Raw genomic sequence first — 17,483 nt, 5'->3', positions numbered from 1 at the left:
TATTCTTGTAAAATTGCACATTTATTCAGGCCAAATTACAACTTTTTTTCTTGTAATGAACACTTCAGGTTTTTTTTTGGGGGGGGGGGGGCAAAAATTCACAACTCTTCTTTCACAAAATTACAACTTTATACTCACAAAATTACCGATGTATTCTCGTGTTGTTTGAATTCAATTTATTCTTTTCTTAACCATCATACTACACATTTTCTTGTTTCCATTTCATCAGTAAAAACACTTCTTGCAATATTACAATATATATATATTTTTTTAAAAACTCTATTTTGGATCTTTTTCCAATGCAAAATTAGCATGCTGCAGAATGCTCAATGAGGTGAGAAAAAGAACCCTAGTGTAAGGCTAAAGAAGTACAGAAATCTCTGTCGACAAGTCTAGCATACGTAAAACATTAAACAGGAATGGGGTTCATGGGAGAACACCGAGGAGGAAGCTGTTGCGGTTTATATAAAAAAAATAAAAAAATAAAAACATTGCTGCATGTTTGAAGTTTGCTAAAGAGCACTAATGGCAACATACTCTGTGGACACATGAATTGTTTGGGAGGAATACACAAAGTGGCACAGCTGTGGAGCACGGTGGTGGGAGTATCATGGTATGGACATGCTTTGATAACTCGGGGACTGGACAGCTTGCTACCATCTATTACTATCTAAATCTACTGATTGCGGTATTAGACTGTTTGTTCATTCTTGCGATTTAAATGAAGCTGAGACTACATTTTTATGACCAATTTATGCAAAAATTTAACAAATTCCAAAGGGTTCACATACTTGTATCACTGTACCTAATTTTCCGCCACAAAATTATATTTCTTCCCAATCTCATGTCTAGGGTTCTGTATTTTTTAAAAATTTTCAATAACAAAAATATTCACCACTCTGGTAAAAGGACAACTGTTCATAATTATACATACTTTTATTCTTACCTAAAAATACCTGGAAATTCTGTTTAAGTACACGGACAAAGTATTTGTACTGCGTTTACTTCCCACCACTGTAGAGAAAAACAACGATAGTCAATGCAGATTCCATCTTTATTCCAAAATGTACAAGCAAACACAACGTGAAGCTCATAATTACAAGGCAACACACACTCAATAGCACCTAGTGGAAGGCACACGCTAATAAAAACATCATAGGCTAAGAAAGTTTGTGACACTTGCACCTGCATGTTTGTCTGCTGCTACACGTTGGTGTGTGTTGTGAGTGCGGATGAGTGAGGGGCTCACACGACACATCATCTGGAGCTGCTGTTTGTGCTTATTCATCTATATGAGATTCTTAGCGGCCGCATCTTGGGTCTGTATCAGACCCGTCGTCGTAAGTCGTAGCCGTCCTGCTTTCTCCAGCTTCCAAAAAAAAAAAAAAAAAAAAAAATAAAGCTAAGTTTGTAAGCTTTCACTACTGCAGCCATTAGCTCAGTGGAGGACATCTGGCTTACATGTTGACCATTTGGAAACAGATCTTTCCACGAGGGGTGGGCAAAATACAGCCCAGTGGCTACATAGGGGCGTTCCGGTCTTTAATCCGGCCCACGGACCATTTATATTATCAAGTGCCCTGTAACATCTGGTATTTTGAGAGCATTTTTCCGTAAAACTGGATAATTCTCCTTTAAAAAAAAAAAAAGGGAATTTCTAAGTGACCCCAAACTTTTGAACAGAAGTATACGTACACAGGATCTATACATATACAATGAATCCCCCATTCACCCATTTGAGGATTTTGTTTTTTTAATGTAAACCTATCATCCCCTTATTTGGTGAAACCTCCTATTCACCTCTTTTGTGCACAGGTTAAAGCAGTGTCTAACTTTGTTGAACTGAGGTGAGGAGCTTCATTTAGCTACACCATATAGCCTTGTCTAATGGAAAATGTGCTTTGCCGCCATCTTGTGGCATCTACAGGCAATTACAAACCTTTTTGGGGGCGTCAATTGCAGATTTTCGTTACTAGCAACAGGGTTCATTCCCTATCCATCAGAAATGTCGGGGGGGGGGGGGGGGGGGGTCACTCTAAAATTAAAACATGACAATGAATTATTATTGCATTATCAAAATACACAATTTTACAAACACTACTGTACAGATAAAAACACACCATTACACAAAGTTTAAAGGTCACGTAGAAATATCGCTGCTTTGGAAGGAAAACCACTGTTTTTGTTGTTTTACCATATTAACAATGTTTAGACTGTGTTTCTGATTAATTTAATGTCTACGACTGAGCAGAATAGACCATGGATAATGGATGAACCTAATCTTCCAAAAACAGTGCTTTTCTTTCAAATAACTGCATTCCTAAGTACAAACCTATATCTATACAGTGGTACCAATACTTACGAGTGAGTTAATTTTGCCAGATAAGGAGCCGTTGCGCTGCCGATATTTTGTCTGGTTACTGTTAACTTCACAAGCAGCCCTTTTGCAGAAAGTGCTTGCTTCAAGCGGTTTATTGCCAATCCCAATTGAAGTTCAATTTAAAACTAAACATAAACCAAGGAGAATTACACATTGTGTATTTAACCAAAGGACATGAACGCTTCCACAAGGCAGCTAGCTTAATGCTAACACACAACGCTGTAGATGGGCTAACGAAACTAGCATTAACATTGCAATTATTATAAACCTTTATACGACTTCGATTTGAACACAAGGGATGGCAACACATGCAGACAGACATATTCTTTCTACATAAATACATTTATTGCAGCTCATTTGCAGAGATGGGTAGTAACGCGCTACATTTACTCTGTTACATTTCCTCAAGTAACATTTTGGATAAATTGTACTTTTAAGAGTAGTTCGTTTTTACTTTTACTTGTGTATTTATGTGAAGAAGAAACGATACGTTTACTCCATTACAATGATCGACATGCCGCTTGCTACTTGCACTTATGCATTATAGCGTGATCACTAGTGTCATTTGACTCCAATGCACCAGTCAGATGGCACAAGGCATCACATGAGCGGACACAAACCCTTCGTGGGCCAATCAAAGTGACTCATTTTGGGAGGAAGAAAATGTTTACAGACTCAGAAAAACAACAGGTTTGTCATGCAGCATAGTCTTAAATTATGACTGGCCAAACTTGGACATTTCGACCCACTTCTAATTTGAGAAAACACCTTGCAGTAAGTTACAGATGTTTGTTTGTTTGTTTCTCTCGCATTCTTGCTCTCTCTCTCACACACGCGCGCGCGCACACACACACACACACAGTCTGGTCAACAAACGGCTTCTTCATTTAGTCTTTTAAGTGAATAAAGCAAATAATATTTCTGTAGGGCCCAATGCATGTTCTTGGTTTTTGGACAGTGTGTGTGGACTCCCACATATTATTTTTTTATTTTATTTGACAATCATGCTCAGATTTTTATTATTTATTTATTTAAATATTAAAAGTCACTCATGAGTTACTGCTGTAGTTTTTTCACTGAGTACTTTTTCACTCTTACTCAAGTAAATATTTGGAGGACTACCTTTTACTATTACTTGAGTCATATCATTCTAAAGTAACACCACTCTTACTTGAGTACAGTATTTGGCTCCTCAACCCACCTCTGCTTATTTGTGAGTCTTCTTCGGTTTCATCATAAAATCAACATGTAGTATGTCTGTATGTATTATACTGCCCCCTGGTGGCCAAGGCCCACACACCAGATTGAGCAGCACAATCGAAATTAAATTGAAATATCATGATGCACAAACTGTTTAATTCTCTACATTCTATTTAATTGTGTTAACTGTTAACACATTATACACCTTAAAAAATGTGTTTTGTGGGTGCTGGAACAAATTAATTGTATTTTCATTTCAATAGGGAAAGAATGTGGTCATGGAAAGACTTAAGCCCATAAGTCAAGGCACCACTGTATGTAGAGTAGTGCTTGTCTTTCCAAAAACAAAAACAAAAAAAAACAAAAAAAATTCTAAATGTACCCAAACTTTTGAACAGTAGGGTATATATTGTACACATTTTACCATTTTTATTTTAACTCATCTATAAATGACCTTTTTCATCTGTCCGTTTTCAAAATCAAATAGGGCCCCTTGAGCACAAAAGATCACCCACTCCTCAACTACACACGCACACAATTATTTAACAACAAGAACAAAAATATAAAAGAATAAGAATGCATTGTATATAAAGAGACGCATCCTTCGCAGCATTCTTAAGCTAGAGCATGTGCAGCTCAAAGTGGCAAGCAGGGTGATTGCACAATAAAAATAGAAAAACAACATTATATTTACAATAAATTAACAGAGTTTTTCTGTAAAAAAAAAAAAAGTGTTTCCTTCCTTCTTTGTTTACAATTGAATACAACATGATTATTAAAAATTGGGCAACATGGTAGTGGTATACGAACAGAGCTTTACAAATCCACATTGCAGTCCATTCTCACTCACTTGACACCAACAGCCACTAAATAGAAAAAGATGGTCAACCGCACTAACTTAACACAATGCACAAATGCATACAACTGCCCACGCATGCACGCAAGCACACACGCACACACACACAAAAACTACTGATAGAGCTGTATGGACAAATCTGCCGTTAAAATTGTAATAATGCAATCAAAGGGGCTATATAATAAGAAATGGCTCAAATCGAATCAATCGTGCATCAAGAATGGTGTGGAATGGATTGTTGATTAAATGTCTTTTGACACAAAATGGAGTTCTCTACTTGGAGGTAACCAGCAGAGTTTTTTTTTTTTTTGTTTTGTTTTTATTAGTAGTAGTTTTCTGTTTTTTATTATTTATTTTTTTAAATTATACTCTCAAGGGGAATTTTTTTTCTGGTCAAATGACTCATTTATTGTATACTTTATTGGTTCATAGAAATTACAATTATATTCTTGCGAAATGGCAAATTTGTATTGCATAATTCTTTTCTTGCAAATTCCCCCCCCCAAAAAAAACAACCTAGTAATTAAAAAAATAGTTGTTTTGAAACAAATTTTAAGCAAAATTACACCTATTCTCTTCTTTAGCAAAATTACTTTCTTATTAAATTGTTTTTCATGGTTTTTTTTAATCATAAAAGTAGAAATGTATTTTTGTCAAATTGCAACCTTTTTCTTGTATAGTATTAAAACTTTTTTTCAAACAAATTTCAACTTAGTTTTTGAAAAGGTAGGAGTTTTAACTTTTCTCTCGTCCTGAAATTTTGACCCTTTTGAAAGCAAATTTTCTTTTAATTCATTCTCATAAAATAAAATTTTTTGAAGAGAAAAGTTTAAATGTTAAATATATTACAACCTTTTCGTTGCAATATCACATTTTTCTGAAATATCAAGAATGTTTAGCAATTTTGTGACTTTAATCTCCATAATCTTGCATCATTTGTCTTGCAAAATTATGACTTTGTTCTCATAAAAATGACAAAAATTTTCTCTTGTAATAGTTCAATAATTTTCAACTTTTTTTGTAATTTTTGTTCAAAATGCTGCCACTCACCTAACTGGAACATGAAAGAGGGAGCATTAGCTCCTCTTCTGGCTTCGCTCCACGGGCTGCCTTTAAAAGTTCATTTTAAGATTTGTCGCCTTAGTTTTTATCATCATAATACTACATTTGCATTACTTTCTGTGAAAAGGCAGAATTTGTCTCGTTTGGTATTGCGCGGTGTGCCTAATGATGTGTCTGAGGATGAACACACGTGCAATAGCGTGTGCTGAATAGAATCCACACAGACGATCACACAAAGCGACGTCAGTACGAAAAGCAGAAATGAGAACAGGTGAACGAATGAGCTCGTGATGCTTGTTGTCAGGTCTTGATGCGCTGTCGTTGAGCTCACACATCATCTCAGAGTCTTTGCCTTCAACATGAACACGCGGTGTGTTCATATGCTGCCTCCAAGAGGACAAGGAGGTATTTTTAAGAAGCGGAACCCCCTCGGTCAGTCTAGTGGTAGTGAAAAGCAGATGGGAGATGGGGGGGGGGGACAGCACACGCCTGACTAAAGCACTTATTCGGGGGTCTACCGTCTTGTTGGCGGTCGCTCACACCGGGTGACAGTTGTAATGGTTGCCGTGCTCCGAGTCGACGAACTGAAGGCTGGGCTTCCTCTCCGGCTCCTCGCTCTCGCCGTGCTCGGGCTTGGCGCGCCGAGGGGGACGCTTCTTGAAGAAGTCGGACACGAAACGGACCTGCGACACACAAAGTTGGGCCGCATTTGTGCGCAGCGGTACAAGAGAAGCAGGCAGGCACAGCTCATAAAGGATAAGAAAGTGGGATCATTTAAAAAAAAAAAAAAAAAAGCTTTTCTTCTAATTATTATAATAATATTAAGCCAACGTTTTCCTTCCCCCAATATTTCTTGCCAAATGATAGATTTCTTAAACTTTTCTTGTATTTTTGCGGCTTTTTTCTAGCACAAATATGATTTCTTCTTGCAATATTACCAGAAATGTTTTCTCTAATAATATAAAAAAATTAAAATTCATAGTAGTGGTCCAATTTTCTTTCTTGTAAATTTGTAACTTTTTTCTTCCAAAAATGTGATTATATTTTCTCAAAGTCATGTTCGTGTTTTGTTTCAAAACACATTAAATATGTTTGAAAGCAAATGCTGAAAACGTGCAAAGAAAGAACAATTTAGGACTAAATCTAGCTTAAAAGTGGCGGCTTTTTTGTACAATTAGAATTTGTCATTGCACAGTGACTTTTTTCTCCATTTTATTTTTCCTGTAATAGTTCAACCATTTGTGTTGTAATATTTCCACGCTTTGCTTGTAATCTGTGAACTTTTGTCAAATATAATTTTGTGATTTTTCTCCGCAATTTTGACCCTCCTCGCAAAATGATTACTTTGTAATTCAATTACGCAACTTTTTTTCTTGAACTATTACGAGACGAGTACGAGTGAGGCAGGAAGGCGTAATAAACGCTGTGAAGGTGTGATCACGTGTGTCTGGCATGGTCTCTGCACAGACGTTAACACAGGCACGCACGCACGCCGAAAGCAGGTCGTAAAACACACGTGGCCCCACGAGAGAATGTAATTGCATGCAGTACCATGAAGGCCAAAGCATTTAAGCATCCGTGCACATGCACACATTCCTGTAAAATGCCAACCATTTTCTCTGAAAATTAAGACTGTTTAAAAACAAAATTACCTTGGAATTTTTCCAACTTTTTTGTCCTCATAATTTCGTGGCGTTTTCTTTGTAAAATGACTACTAAATACTTCTACTGATAAGTCTTCTACTAAATTAATGCATAATAATAAATACAGAACACTACATAACAAAATCATAAAATACTGTATATTGTGTACATAATTATATAACTTAAATTGATATTTTCCCCCCTCAAAATTAAAAATAAATGACAGAAATGACTTACCACTTCGTTATTTCCTCATAAAATGACGTTTTTCTTTTTTTTCTTTGATCATAAAATTTTAAATTTATGTTTGTTTGTATTACAACTTTTGTCACTAAATCTCACAAAATTACACATTTTCTCTCACAAACTTATATTGTTCTTAAGTTAGAATATTTTTCTCCCGAAATTCAGACTTTACTGTATTCTAGTAAAATTGTAACTTTTTTTTCTTGAAACATTTCAACGTTCCGTGGATGACGAGCATAACCTCAAAATATCCCCCTCTCCCTAAATTTTTCCCCACGTCCCCTTTCAGATCACATTTCCTATTAGTGGGTCAACAATCCAATGTTTGGTGACTTGTGCTTTACAATGATAGTAAACGGGGAACGGTCGATTAATCGATTAAAACAATCATTCGTTGCAGCCCTACTTGTAACCTTTTTATTTTTAGTTTTTAGTTAGTTTAGTTCTTGTAGTAAAATTTTTATTTATGTCTAAGATTGAAACTATTTTCTCTCCTAAATTTACTAATTCCTTCCTGTTAAATTAGGACGCTTTAGTCATACTACACCAAATTCCTTGTGTGTTTTGGACATACTTGGCAAATAAAGATGATTCTGATTCTTTCTATTTAAAGGTCTTATCTTCAATGTAATTATTTTTTTGGGGGGGAAATGACATTTTCAAATTGCGATTTTTCTTATAAAATTATGACTTTCCCCATTACACACAGACACACGCTTGGTAATTTCCACAAGCTGTCATTCCAAACAATAAAGAATCCCAGCTGCATGAAGTGAGAAGAATGGTTTGAGGTTCAGTCGAGCATGTGTGTGTTTGTATCAAGGCACACGTCTCGCCCCGCTCACTTCCTGTCGAGATGAAATGTAACAGCGAGCAAGAAATGAAGCCAACATATTCCTGTGGTGAGAATTATGTTAAACACGGTCTGATGTGGACAATCCCACCCAGCCTCTCTTCCCTTAAAGGCAAGGGGGAAAAAAACTACAATGTCATCAGGTTTGCTTTGTCTAGAATGATGGACAGAAAATAATGGGCTGTGAGCCTGCTCAAAACATTATAGCATATCATAGCAATTCACAGATATTGCTCAAATATGCCCCCGTGAGGATGCGAGCAATGTAGGGATGAGGAAACTGATTGGATGCCTCCACCTTTTCACATTTGATCTATTTACGTTGGGGTTCCCCCCCCCCCCCCCCCCCATTTACTAGAATAATCAGCATTTTTCCTATTTTACTCAAGCTTAATTTCGTCACGTTGATTTACATTAATCGTTTATTCATTGTATTGTTTATGTTCTAAATGTATGTTGACAGTGCTTAGGAAAGTGACTTTAGAGACTTTAAATGTATTCTTATACAAAAAAGCCATGAACTAATTAAAAGTTAGAAAAAAATATAAACATTAATTAAAAGCTCGAAAAGAATGCAACACAAAACAAAAGAAAAAAGCAAAGTGCTAATAAAAAGCTAAGCATGAACAAACACCTAGAACAAATAAAAAAATAAGCCAAAAATGCTAAGCATGAATGAACAGCTAGAAAAAGCAACACAAAAGCTAGGCATAAATAAAAAGCTAGAAAAAATACAAATCTAAAAAAAAAAAGCTAAATATGAATGAAAAGCTAGAGTAAAAGGTAAGCACGAATCAAATGCTAGGAGAAAAAAAAAGCACAGAAAACCCCTAAGCATTAATTAGCTAAAAAGGCTAAGCATGAATGACGAGAAAGAAGAAGAAGAAACCATCAAAAGCAATAAAAAAGCCCAAAAAAAGAAGAACTATGCACTAATAAAAAGCTCAAATAAATTCAATAAATATTGACTGGAAGCTAAAAACAGCTAAGCATGAATAAAAAGGACTTAAAATAACTATGAACTAAAAAGCTAAACATTGATACAAAGCTAAGCAAAAGTACTAAGCTAAAAAGCTAAACACTAATGAAGTTTAAAAAGCTACTAAAAAAAACAAAGCTAAATAAGAGCTAAATACTAATAAAAAGCTAGATAAAAGCTAAACACTACAACACTAAAATAAAAAAAAGCAATATACTAACGTAGGCTGGTGCCTACACAAAAGATTACCATTTTAAAAAAGCTAAGCAAGAACAAAAAACTACAACTGAACATTAATGAAAAGATAAACGGTAGTAAAAAGCTAAAAATAAGCTAAATACCAACAAAAAGATAAAAATCAACAACACACTAAAAACAGACCTAAAGCTAAAAAAAAAAAAACTTTAATCAAAATATTAGACAAAACAGAATGTATCTGTGTTCTAAGATCCTTTTGAGATAAACGTTGCAACTCTGTTAGCACAATGTTAATGCTAGCAAAAGACGAGGTGCCCTGGCTGGTCCGCCACAAAAGTAGCTGATCAAGTGTTGCCATGGCGATGAATCCAACATTATTTCCCAACAAGCAAGCTTGTGGTACAACGATTATTTTCTGGTCTGAGCGTCTGCGTGTGTGTTGCGTACTCACGTTTAGCATGGCAACGAGCGCCCCCTGCAGCAGCCCCACCAGCACGTCGCTCCAGTGGTGCTTGTAATCGGAGACGCGCGTGTAGCCCACGTAGACGGCGAAGGCCACCAGGAAGAACTGGACGGTGGGCCGCAGGAGCCGAGCCCACTTGGCCACCAGCCGGGCCTGAACGTACAGCTGCGGACGGCGGGGGAAAGAAGTTGCCATTATTCGGCCAATGCCTATTAGCCATTACGGACAGACTTTTATTGAAAATTCAACGTGTGGTTTTTATTCCTGTGATGTCTTTGGTTTGTGGGCCAAGACGTCTACTGGCAGTGAAAATGGTGGAAAAGTTGTTTACGGCCAGAAAAAGCAGCAGTCGTGCAGGTGCTGCAAATTTACAATGATGTATACTATAATATTATGTTAACAAAAGGGGTGTCAAACACATTTTTGTCATGGTCCAAATTGTAGTTACGGTTTCCCTCAGAGGGCCGTTGTAACTGTGAAACCATATAAATGTTTAATCGCTTCATCGTATTATATTACACAACAAATGGATGGATATCCAGTTTTGAAATCAGGAGTCAAGGATAACAGTTTGCTCAATTATTGTTGAAGTTACCCTAAAAAGGGTTTTGGTATCAAAACAATGCTTGCAATAACTCAATGTTGCTTATTAGATACTACGACAATTGGAACTTTTGATACAGATTTTAGCAAGAAACATGGAAGTTGACATGATTGGCTTGCATGGGCCACATAAAATGATGTGCCACGTCAGACCTGACCATTGAGCCTTGAGTTTGACACCTGTGGTCAATATCTATATTTTTTTTTTTTCACATTTAATATTTTAATTCATTTATGGTGCAAATGCATTTATTTTATTAATCTAAAAATACAATCCTAATGAGGATAAGGGGTACAGAAAATGGATGGATGTATTTTTTAAAATATATTTATTTTGATCCTATATTTTAATTAAAATTATCATGATTTATTAATTTAAACCTTTTTTTGTATTTTTATTTATTATTGCTTATTTATTTATCTTGATTAATGTAATTACCCTGAACGTGTGCATTTTTTATTTAATCCATATTTATCTGAATTTAAATTCATTTTTATTTTAGATTTGAATTACAATAATATATCATGCAGGTTATGCATGTGTTTTTATATATTTTGTTACAATTATTTGTGCTTAAATTCTTTTGTAATTGAGAGTTTTTCAATTATCATGCATGTTTATTTTTATTTTATTCTAATTTTCAAATTAATTTTTTTTTTTTTTTTTTTTTTCTCTCTCTCTCATGCACGTTGGCAAGCCTGCTGTAAAAGTGTCAGTTATTGAATAAACAGTAAACAGGACAACGGTACACTGAGCGCTAAACAAGTAGACTTCAAAATGTTGAATAAATAGGAGTAATAATTGTGTGTTGGCCAAGAATGTCTTCTTTTTTCTTCTTTTTTTTTTTTTAAATTGAAATATTAACAAATTTTGGGAAGCTGGCAGCAGTTCCAGACTTTTAACAGGGCTGCTGGTGAAGGTGCCAAACTTGGCACCACACCGCCACACGTCCTCATGCAAAACGTCCAGCCACACGATCGATAACAAAGAACACTGGACGCTATTATTAGTGACGACTGCAGCACTGCAAAGGACAAGGACAAGGTCTTTGCTGCTTTGCTTGGCCTCCGATTGCTCTGCTCTGTCTGTATACTGTATGCGTCTGTCTGTCTGTGTGCGTCTATACCTATCAATGCGTGTGTCTGTGTTTCTGTGTACGCGTGCGTCTGTCGGCCTGCGCGTACATGTGTGCGCGCGTGTGTGTTTATGTGTGAGGGATGAGGCCAAGGCTAATCAAGTGTAACACATCACGTCTCTGCCGGGAAGGAAGCAGGCAGTCCTTTGCTGACAACACGCACATTTTTCCACTCAACTTATCGCTATGTTGAAAAATAAAAAAATAAAATAAAGCCCTTATAAGGCTTTTGGGCCTTGATGATTATAAAGTACGAAGGTCTGCTGCACCCGCCCATCTGGGGACTATTAGGTCTGATCATGTGAAACATATCATATTGCATGGAGATTGCCATCAAACACGTGGCATCAGGATTCATCGCAAGTTTCTGCGTGTTTGTGGATGTTTTCAGATTGAATTTTAAGCGTGTCTGACATCTTACAGCGGTGGTAAATGACAAACAGTTGTACCTTGACTTACATGTTTCATTTCCTCTGTGACCATGCTCGTAACTCGATTTACTTGTATTTCAAATGAAAATTCCCTATTGAAATGGACTGTAAATTAACAATCCCCCCACCACTCCCCCTAAAAATACAAAACATTTTGGGGGTTATGTTTTTAATTAAGAGGAATTATCATTGTATTGTATAAAAACAATAGGTGCATCGCCGCCTGTTGTGCTCTCTTTGTTTTTTGTTCACTTCACTCAAGCAGTAATGTATCTGAAGTTCGTACGTACCTCAGATTTTGGCTTACAACACAAAGCAAAAAAAAAAAAAAAAAAAAAAAAAAAAAGGCCTTGAAATAAAATTCTTTTTTTTCCAATTATCAAATTTCACATTTAAATAAATGTTTCCCCTTTCACTTCACACGCAAATGACAATGACATTATTCAAAGTTTTACATTCTGAAGATTTGCTTTATATCTCCGGATACCTAACAAACAAATATTTTTTCCCAGCATTAACTTCAACAATGGAACCCCCCCCCGCCCCCTGTTAAAGGTAATGTCAAAATTAAGTGCCACCTATTGGGGGAATTTTTTTTTTCCTTTTTGGTCAAAACAATATAAACACAAGCCTGAATAAACTATCATTTTAAATGTTTTAACAATTTACCATCATAAAATGAATCGTCAAATTGTGTAGCTCAGCTGGTCCATTTGTTGACGGAAGTAGTATGTGCTTCCTGCACACTCACCCCCCACGTACTGCAAGTAATTTTTAACTCTTTACTTATGATTTACTATGAGACAATTAGTAACTTACTTTAAACCCTTTAAAGACCAAAAAACAAATCAGACTTGACTTGTCCGTCTGACTCATTTTAATAAAAAAGACACAATGTGCCTGCCCTGTGATTTCATGGTGATTGATTCAAAAAGCTTCTTTAAAGTTGTAAACACATTAATGCACTGTCTTTAAACAAGAATATTCAAGCATGTCATAAATTGTGCTTACCGCTAAGAAGAGCATGCAGTACATGCCAAAAGACGAGTGACCCGAGTAGAAGGACAACCTGGAAACAGAAGAATTCAATCAGAATACATTTTTTAAAAATGTTTTTAGGGTTAGGGTCAGGCAACCAAAATGTCAATTCCCACCAGGAAGAAGTCGCCAGCAAAAAAAAACCTCAAAATGTTGATCCATTTGGTCTATGAATAACGAAGACAAGGTCATCCTACCTGGATTCTGTGACGTCCTGAGGATTGCCCGTGCAGTTGATCACCTGCACGTAGCCCGTGCACTGTTTGGGCGCACAAACGGTCATGAAATTGGGTCTGGGCCGGCCGATGGTGAACTTGGCCAGGTCAGTTAGCGACTGGCTGACCGCGGCTCCGAACAGGAAGGTGCCCACCACCTTGTAGAGGGCGGCCACGTACTGGTTGAAGTCGGAATTTGAATATATTTTCTTGCTGTACACCAGATACGCTTCTCCGGATGTGATCTGAGCCAAATAAAGTGGATCACTGGAATGAGTGCATTTTGGCAGCAGTAGAAGGGAAGAACAAAAGCATTTTAAGTTAAAACGTACAATGACGACGGTGCAGGAGATGGTGACGGCGGCCAGCATGCTGTGGCTGATAGTGTCAGCTTTCAGCGGGTACTTGATGGTCTCGTCATCGCAGTACACACCCCTTTGATAAGGTTTGAAGACGATGGTCATGATGATGAAGGGCAATGCCGCTGTAAAAACAAGATAAAAATAGCCACTCTTGAAATAAAATTGAGACTTTTGAATTTGAACATGACCTCAAAAGACAGAAGATGAGTAAGGAGCTACTTAAGTGGCACAAATATGGCCAAAACTGATTCATCTCACCAAGAGCCCAAAAAACGGCAATTACAAGAAGAAAGTCCAAAAGTAGTGAGAATAAATGTTTTTTAATAGAAAACTCTTATTTAGTAAATATAAATGTGTATAAGAAACAATAGCGAGAATAAAGTAGCCAAGGTTTTTTTTTTTTTTTTTTTTAAACAAGAAGCCATCATGAGGATAAAATTTATTTTATTTGAACACGTAAAACTTTTTTATTTACTTGCTCTTATTTTGATATTCACAGCCCTACTTTTATTTAGTAAATTAGAAACAGTTGTGCTCATATGTTTGATTACCCAGGCAGAATTTGTAAGATGGGTTCAATTCTTTAAAGAAAACATGAAGGACCAGGCGAAATTTTTATTTCAACGGGATTCAAATTAAACGGTCAAGCATTTCAGAAAAGCATTATCATTAAACAAAACATAAATAAATGAATGATGGTTGTTGTTCAGTCATCAGTCATATTTAAAAAAACATTTCACAAATTCTGCCACGGTATGTAAACAACTGTACATATGTGCAGTCATGCGTACCTCTGTCATATTGGAATGAAAGTGTAGGCTACACTTTTTTATATAACCACTAAGTGGCGGTGGCATTTTGGAATGAAAGTGTACAGCTTTTTCATAACCACTAGATGGCAGCATACATTTATAAAATGTGAATGTTTTTCCCCCGTTTGCCCATATACCAATGTATAATGCTCACTATTGACTTGTGACAATTTTTTTGGGGGGGGGGGGGGGGGGGAATGCGCATTATACACGAGAAACTACGGTAGTTGTTTTTTTTTGCCATAATAAGAGGGATTAATTTGAGGGGGAGAAAATGCTGATTATTTTCTTCAAGAAAAAGGTCATCATCATAGAATAAAGTTCTAATATTAGAATGAAGTTAAATTTTCAAAGAAAAATGAGGAATTTAAAATATTTTGACAATAGAGATAAATATATAATAAACATTAGCAGATTAGTTTTTTTTTCAGTCATAATATGAGGGATTACTTTGAGGGGGAGCAAAAAATAAATAAAACATTTTATTAATGTATGCTGCCATCTAGAGGTTATGAAAAAGCTGTACACTTTCATTCCAATATCCCACAGCCACCTAGAGGTTATGAAAAAGGAGTAGCCTACACTTTCATTCTAATATGACAGTATGACTGCATATATGTACAGTTAGGTCACAAGTTTACACACCCTAGCAGAATTTGTAAAATATTGTTGTTTTTGTTGTTTTTTAAAAATATGACTGACGACTGAACAACAACCATCATTATTTTCTTGATGGTTCTGTTTTGCGCCGGCACATTGGGCGACTGGTTAGCTCATCTGCCTCACAGTTCTGGGGACCGGGGTTCAAATCCCAGCCCAGCCTGTGGAGAGTTTGCATGTTCACCCCGTGCCTGCGTGGGTGTTCTCCGGGCACTCCAATTTCCTCCCACATTCCAAAAACATGCATGGTAGGTTGATTGAAGACTCTAAATTGCCTGTAGGTGTGAATGGTTGTTTTTTTTCCTATGTGCCCTGCGATTGGCTGGCGACTGGTTCGGGGTGTACCCCGCCTCCCACCTGAAGATAGCTGGGATAGGGCTCCAGCAGCCCGCGGCCCTAGTGAGGACAAGCGGCTCAGAAAATGGATGGATGGGTTGTGTTTTGTTTAATGATAACGCTTTTCTGAAATGCTTGACAGTATAATTTGAATCCCATTAAAATAAAATTAAATGTGTTTCGCCTCATGTTTTCTTTAGAGAATTATACCCATCTTACAAATTCTTCCTTGGTAATCAAATATATCAGAATCAGAATCATCTTTATTTGCCAAGTATGTCCAAAAAACACAGCACAACTGTGTTTTCTCAGTTAATAAATAAAAGTTGGGATGTGAATTTAAAAATAAGAGCAAGTAAATAAAAAAAGTATTACGTGCTCAAATAAAGTGCTTAACTTCAGAATAATTATTTGAAAAAAAATAACAAAATACAGATAGCACTTCATGTTTTTATCATATGGGTAGAAGGAAAATCATGCATTGTAAAAATGCATTATACATGGGTAGAAGGGTTTTCCAGAATTTTGCGGTCAACTCTGAGGGTGCGCATTATACACAAGAAATTACGGTACTTCAAGAACAAATATAATAAAATATAAATATGTAATAATAATAATAAAAAGTATATAATATATAATAAAAATAGTATGAATAATTTTTTTCTTTTAAAATAAAGAATAAATTGAATTTTTCAAAAGTTGTAATTGTTCTTGAAATGCCATATTACGAGAATAAAATCTTTAGAATGTCATTTGGGGAAAAAAACTAATAATAAAAATCATAATATTAAGGGGGAAAGTTGCTATATCACTTTAGTAAAGTCCAAATACTGTATTCTGAGAATAAAATGTAATGCTTTTAAAAATACAAAACAGTAGCTTTACAAGGACGTCATAAAAATGTTATATTACTAGAATACATTTATATATTAAAGAATAAATACAGTAGATTTTTTAAGAAACAAGTTGTATTATGAGAATATATATATATATATTTTTTTTTAATTTATTTATTTATTTATTTTTTAAAGTCCAACGTAAGTCAAGTCAAAGTCAGTCAACTTTATTGTCAATTCTTTACATGTACCAGACATACAAGAAAGTTACATTTTTCTCTCACCACTCCACGGTGAGGACAACACATTTTTGACAGTAAGTAAAAACTAAAGTAAACGCACAGGTACAACAAATAGACAGACATATCTTAACACTAAAGTAAACAATAAGGTGCAGAGGAGATGAAGGCAGATTATGTGCTGTGGGGCTTGTGTCGCTCTCAGTTGTGATGGATTTGCAGGTAAGGCGAGTGGTGTATGTCTTGCAGGGAGGGGAGTGGGGCACCAGTCAGCTGTGTTGACTTAGCAAGTCTTTCCTGCTCCCGGCCAACACAGTGATGCAGCTGGAAAGGATGCACTCCATGGTGCCTCAGTAAAATGTGCTCTTGATAGATGGTGGTGCACTTGCTCGCTTCAGTTTGCTCAGAAAATAGAGGCAGGAGGTTGTTGTTTCTGTACCACGTGGTCAGAAGGTCGAACGTTTTCCTGTAGTGAGTCTCGTCGCCCTTGGTGATGAGACCCACCAAAGCTGTGTCATCCGCAAACGTAACAATGTGATTGGTGCTGGAGGAGTCGTGTTAGGAAGGTAAAGATCAGGGGAGTGAACACGCAACCTTGGAGGACCCCTCTGCACACTGTTATGCTGCTCGAGGTGTTATTGCCGTCAAGTACTGCTTGTGACCTTTGACTGAGGCAGTCCAACAGCCAGTTGCAGAGGGAGGTGCTGAGCCCCAGTTTACTGATGAGTTGAAAGCTGAGCTGAAGTTTATGAACAGCATTCTCACATATGAGGGTTTTCTTTTCCAGGTGGGTCAGGGTATGTGAACTGAACAGGATGGATTTGATTTGTGGACTGACGAGCTGATCAAAGCACTTCATGATGATGATCATCAGTGCCACAGGGATATGGTTGTTGAAGCAGTATGGAGTAGATTTCTTCGACAAACGCATGAA

General features: G+C 36.4%; 1 protein-coding gene across 1 annotated transcript in view; it reads right to left on the bottom strand.

Annotated features, from left to right (window-relative positions):
* Positions 1–928: 928 nt before the first annotated feature.
* Positions 929–17,483, bottom strand: part of plpp2b (phospholipid phosphatase 2b) — a 34,919-nt gene continuing 18,364 nt past the window's right edge. Inside the window, exons 2-6 of the mRNA XM_061684350.1 lie at positions 13,637–13,788; positions 13,287–13,549; positions 13,063–13,120; positions 9,870–10,046; positions 929–6,181 (exon numbers count right to left, since the gene is read on the bottom strand). Coding sequence (XP_061540334.1) covers positions 6,035–6,181; positions 9,870–10,046; positions 13,063–13,120; positions 13,287–13,549; positions 13,637–13,788 — 797 coding nt within the window. The 3' untranslated portion in view covers positions 929–6,034. The remainder of the gene's footprint in view (positions 6,182–9,869; positions 10,047–13,062; positions 13,121–13,286; positions 13,550–13,636; positions 13,789–17,483) is intronic.

Source organism: Phycodurus eques, chromosome 8 (assembly GCF_024500275.1).
Source record: "Phycodurus eques isolate BA_2022a chromosome 8, UOR_Pequ_1.1, whole genome shotgun sequence".
Taxonomy (NCBI): domain Eukaryota; kingdom Metazoa; phylum Chordata; class Actinopteri; order Syngnathiformes; family Syngnathidae; genus Phycodurus; species Phycodurus eques.
This window is presented reverse-complemented; position numbering and strand designations above follow the sequence as displayed.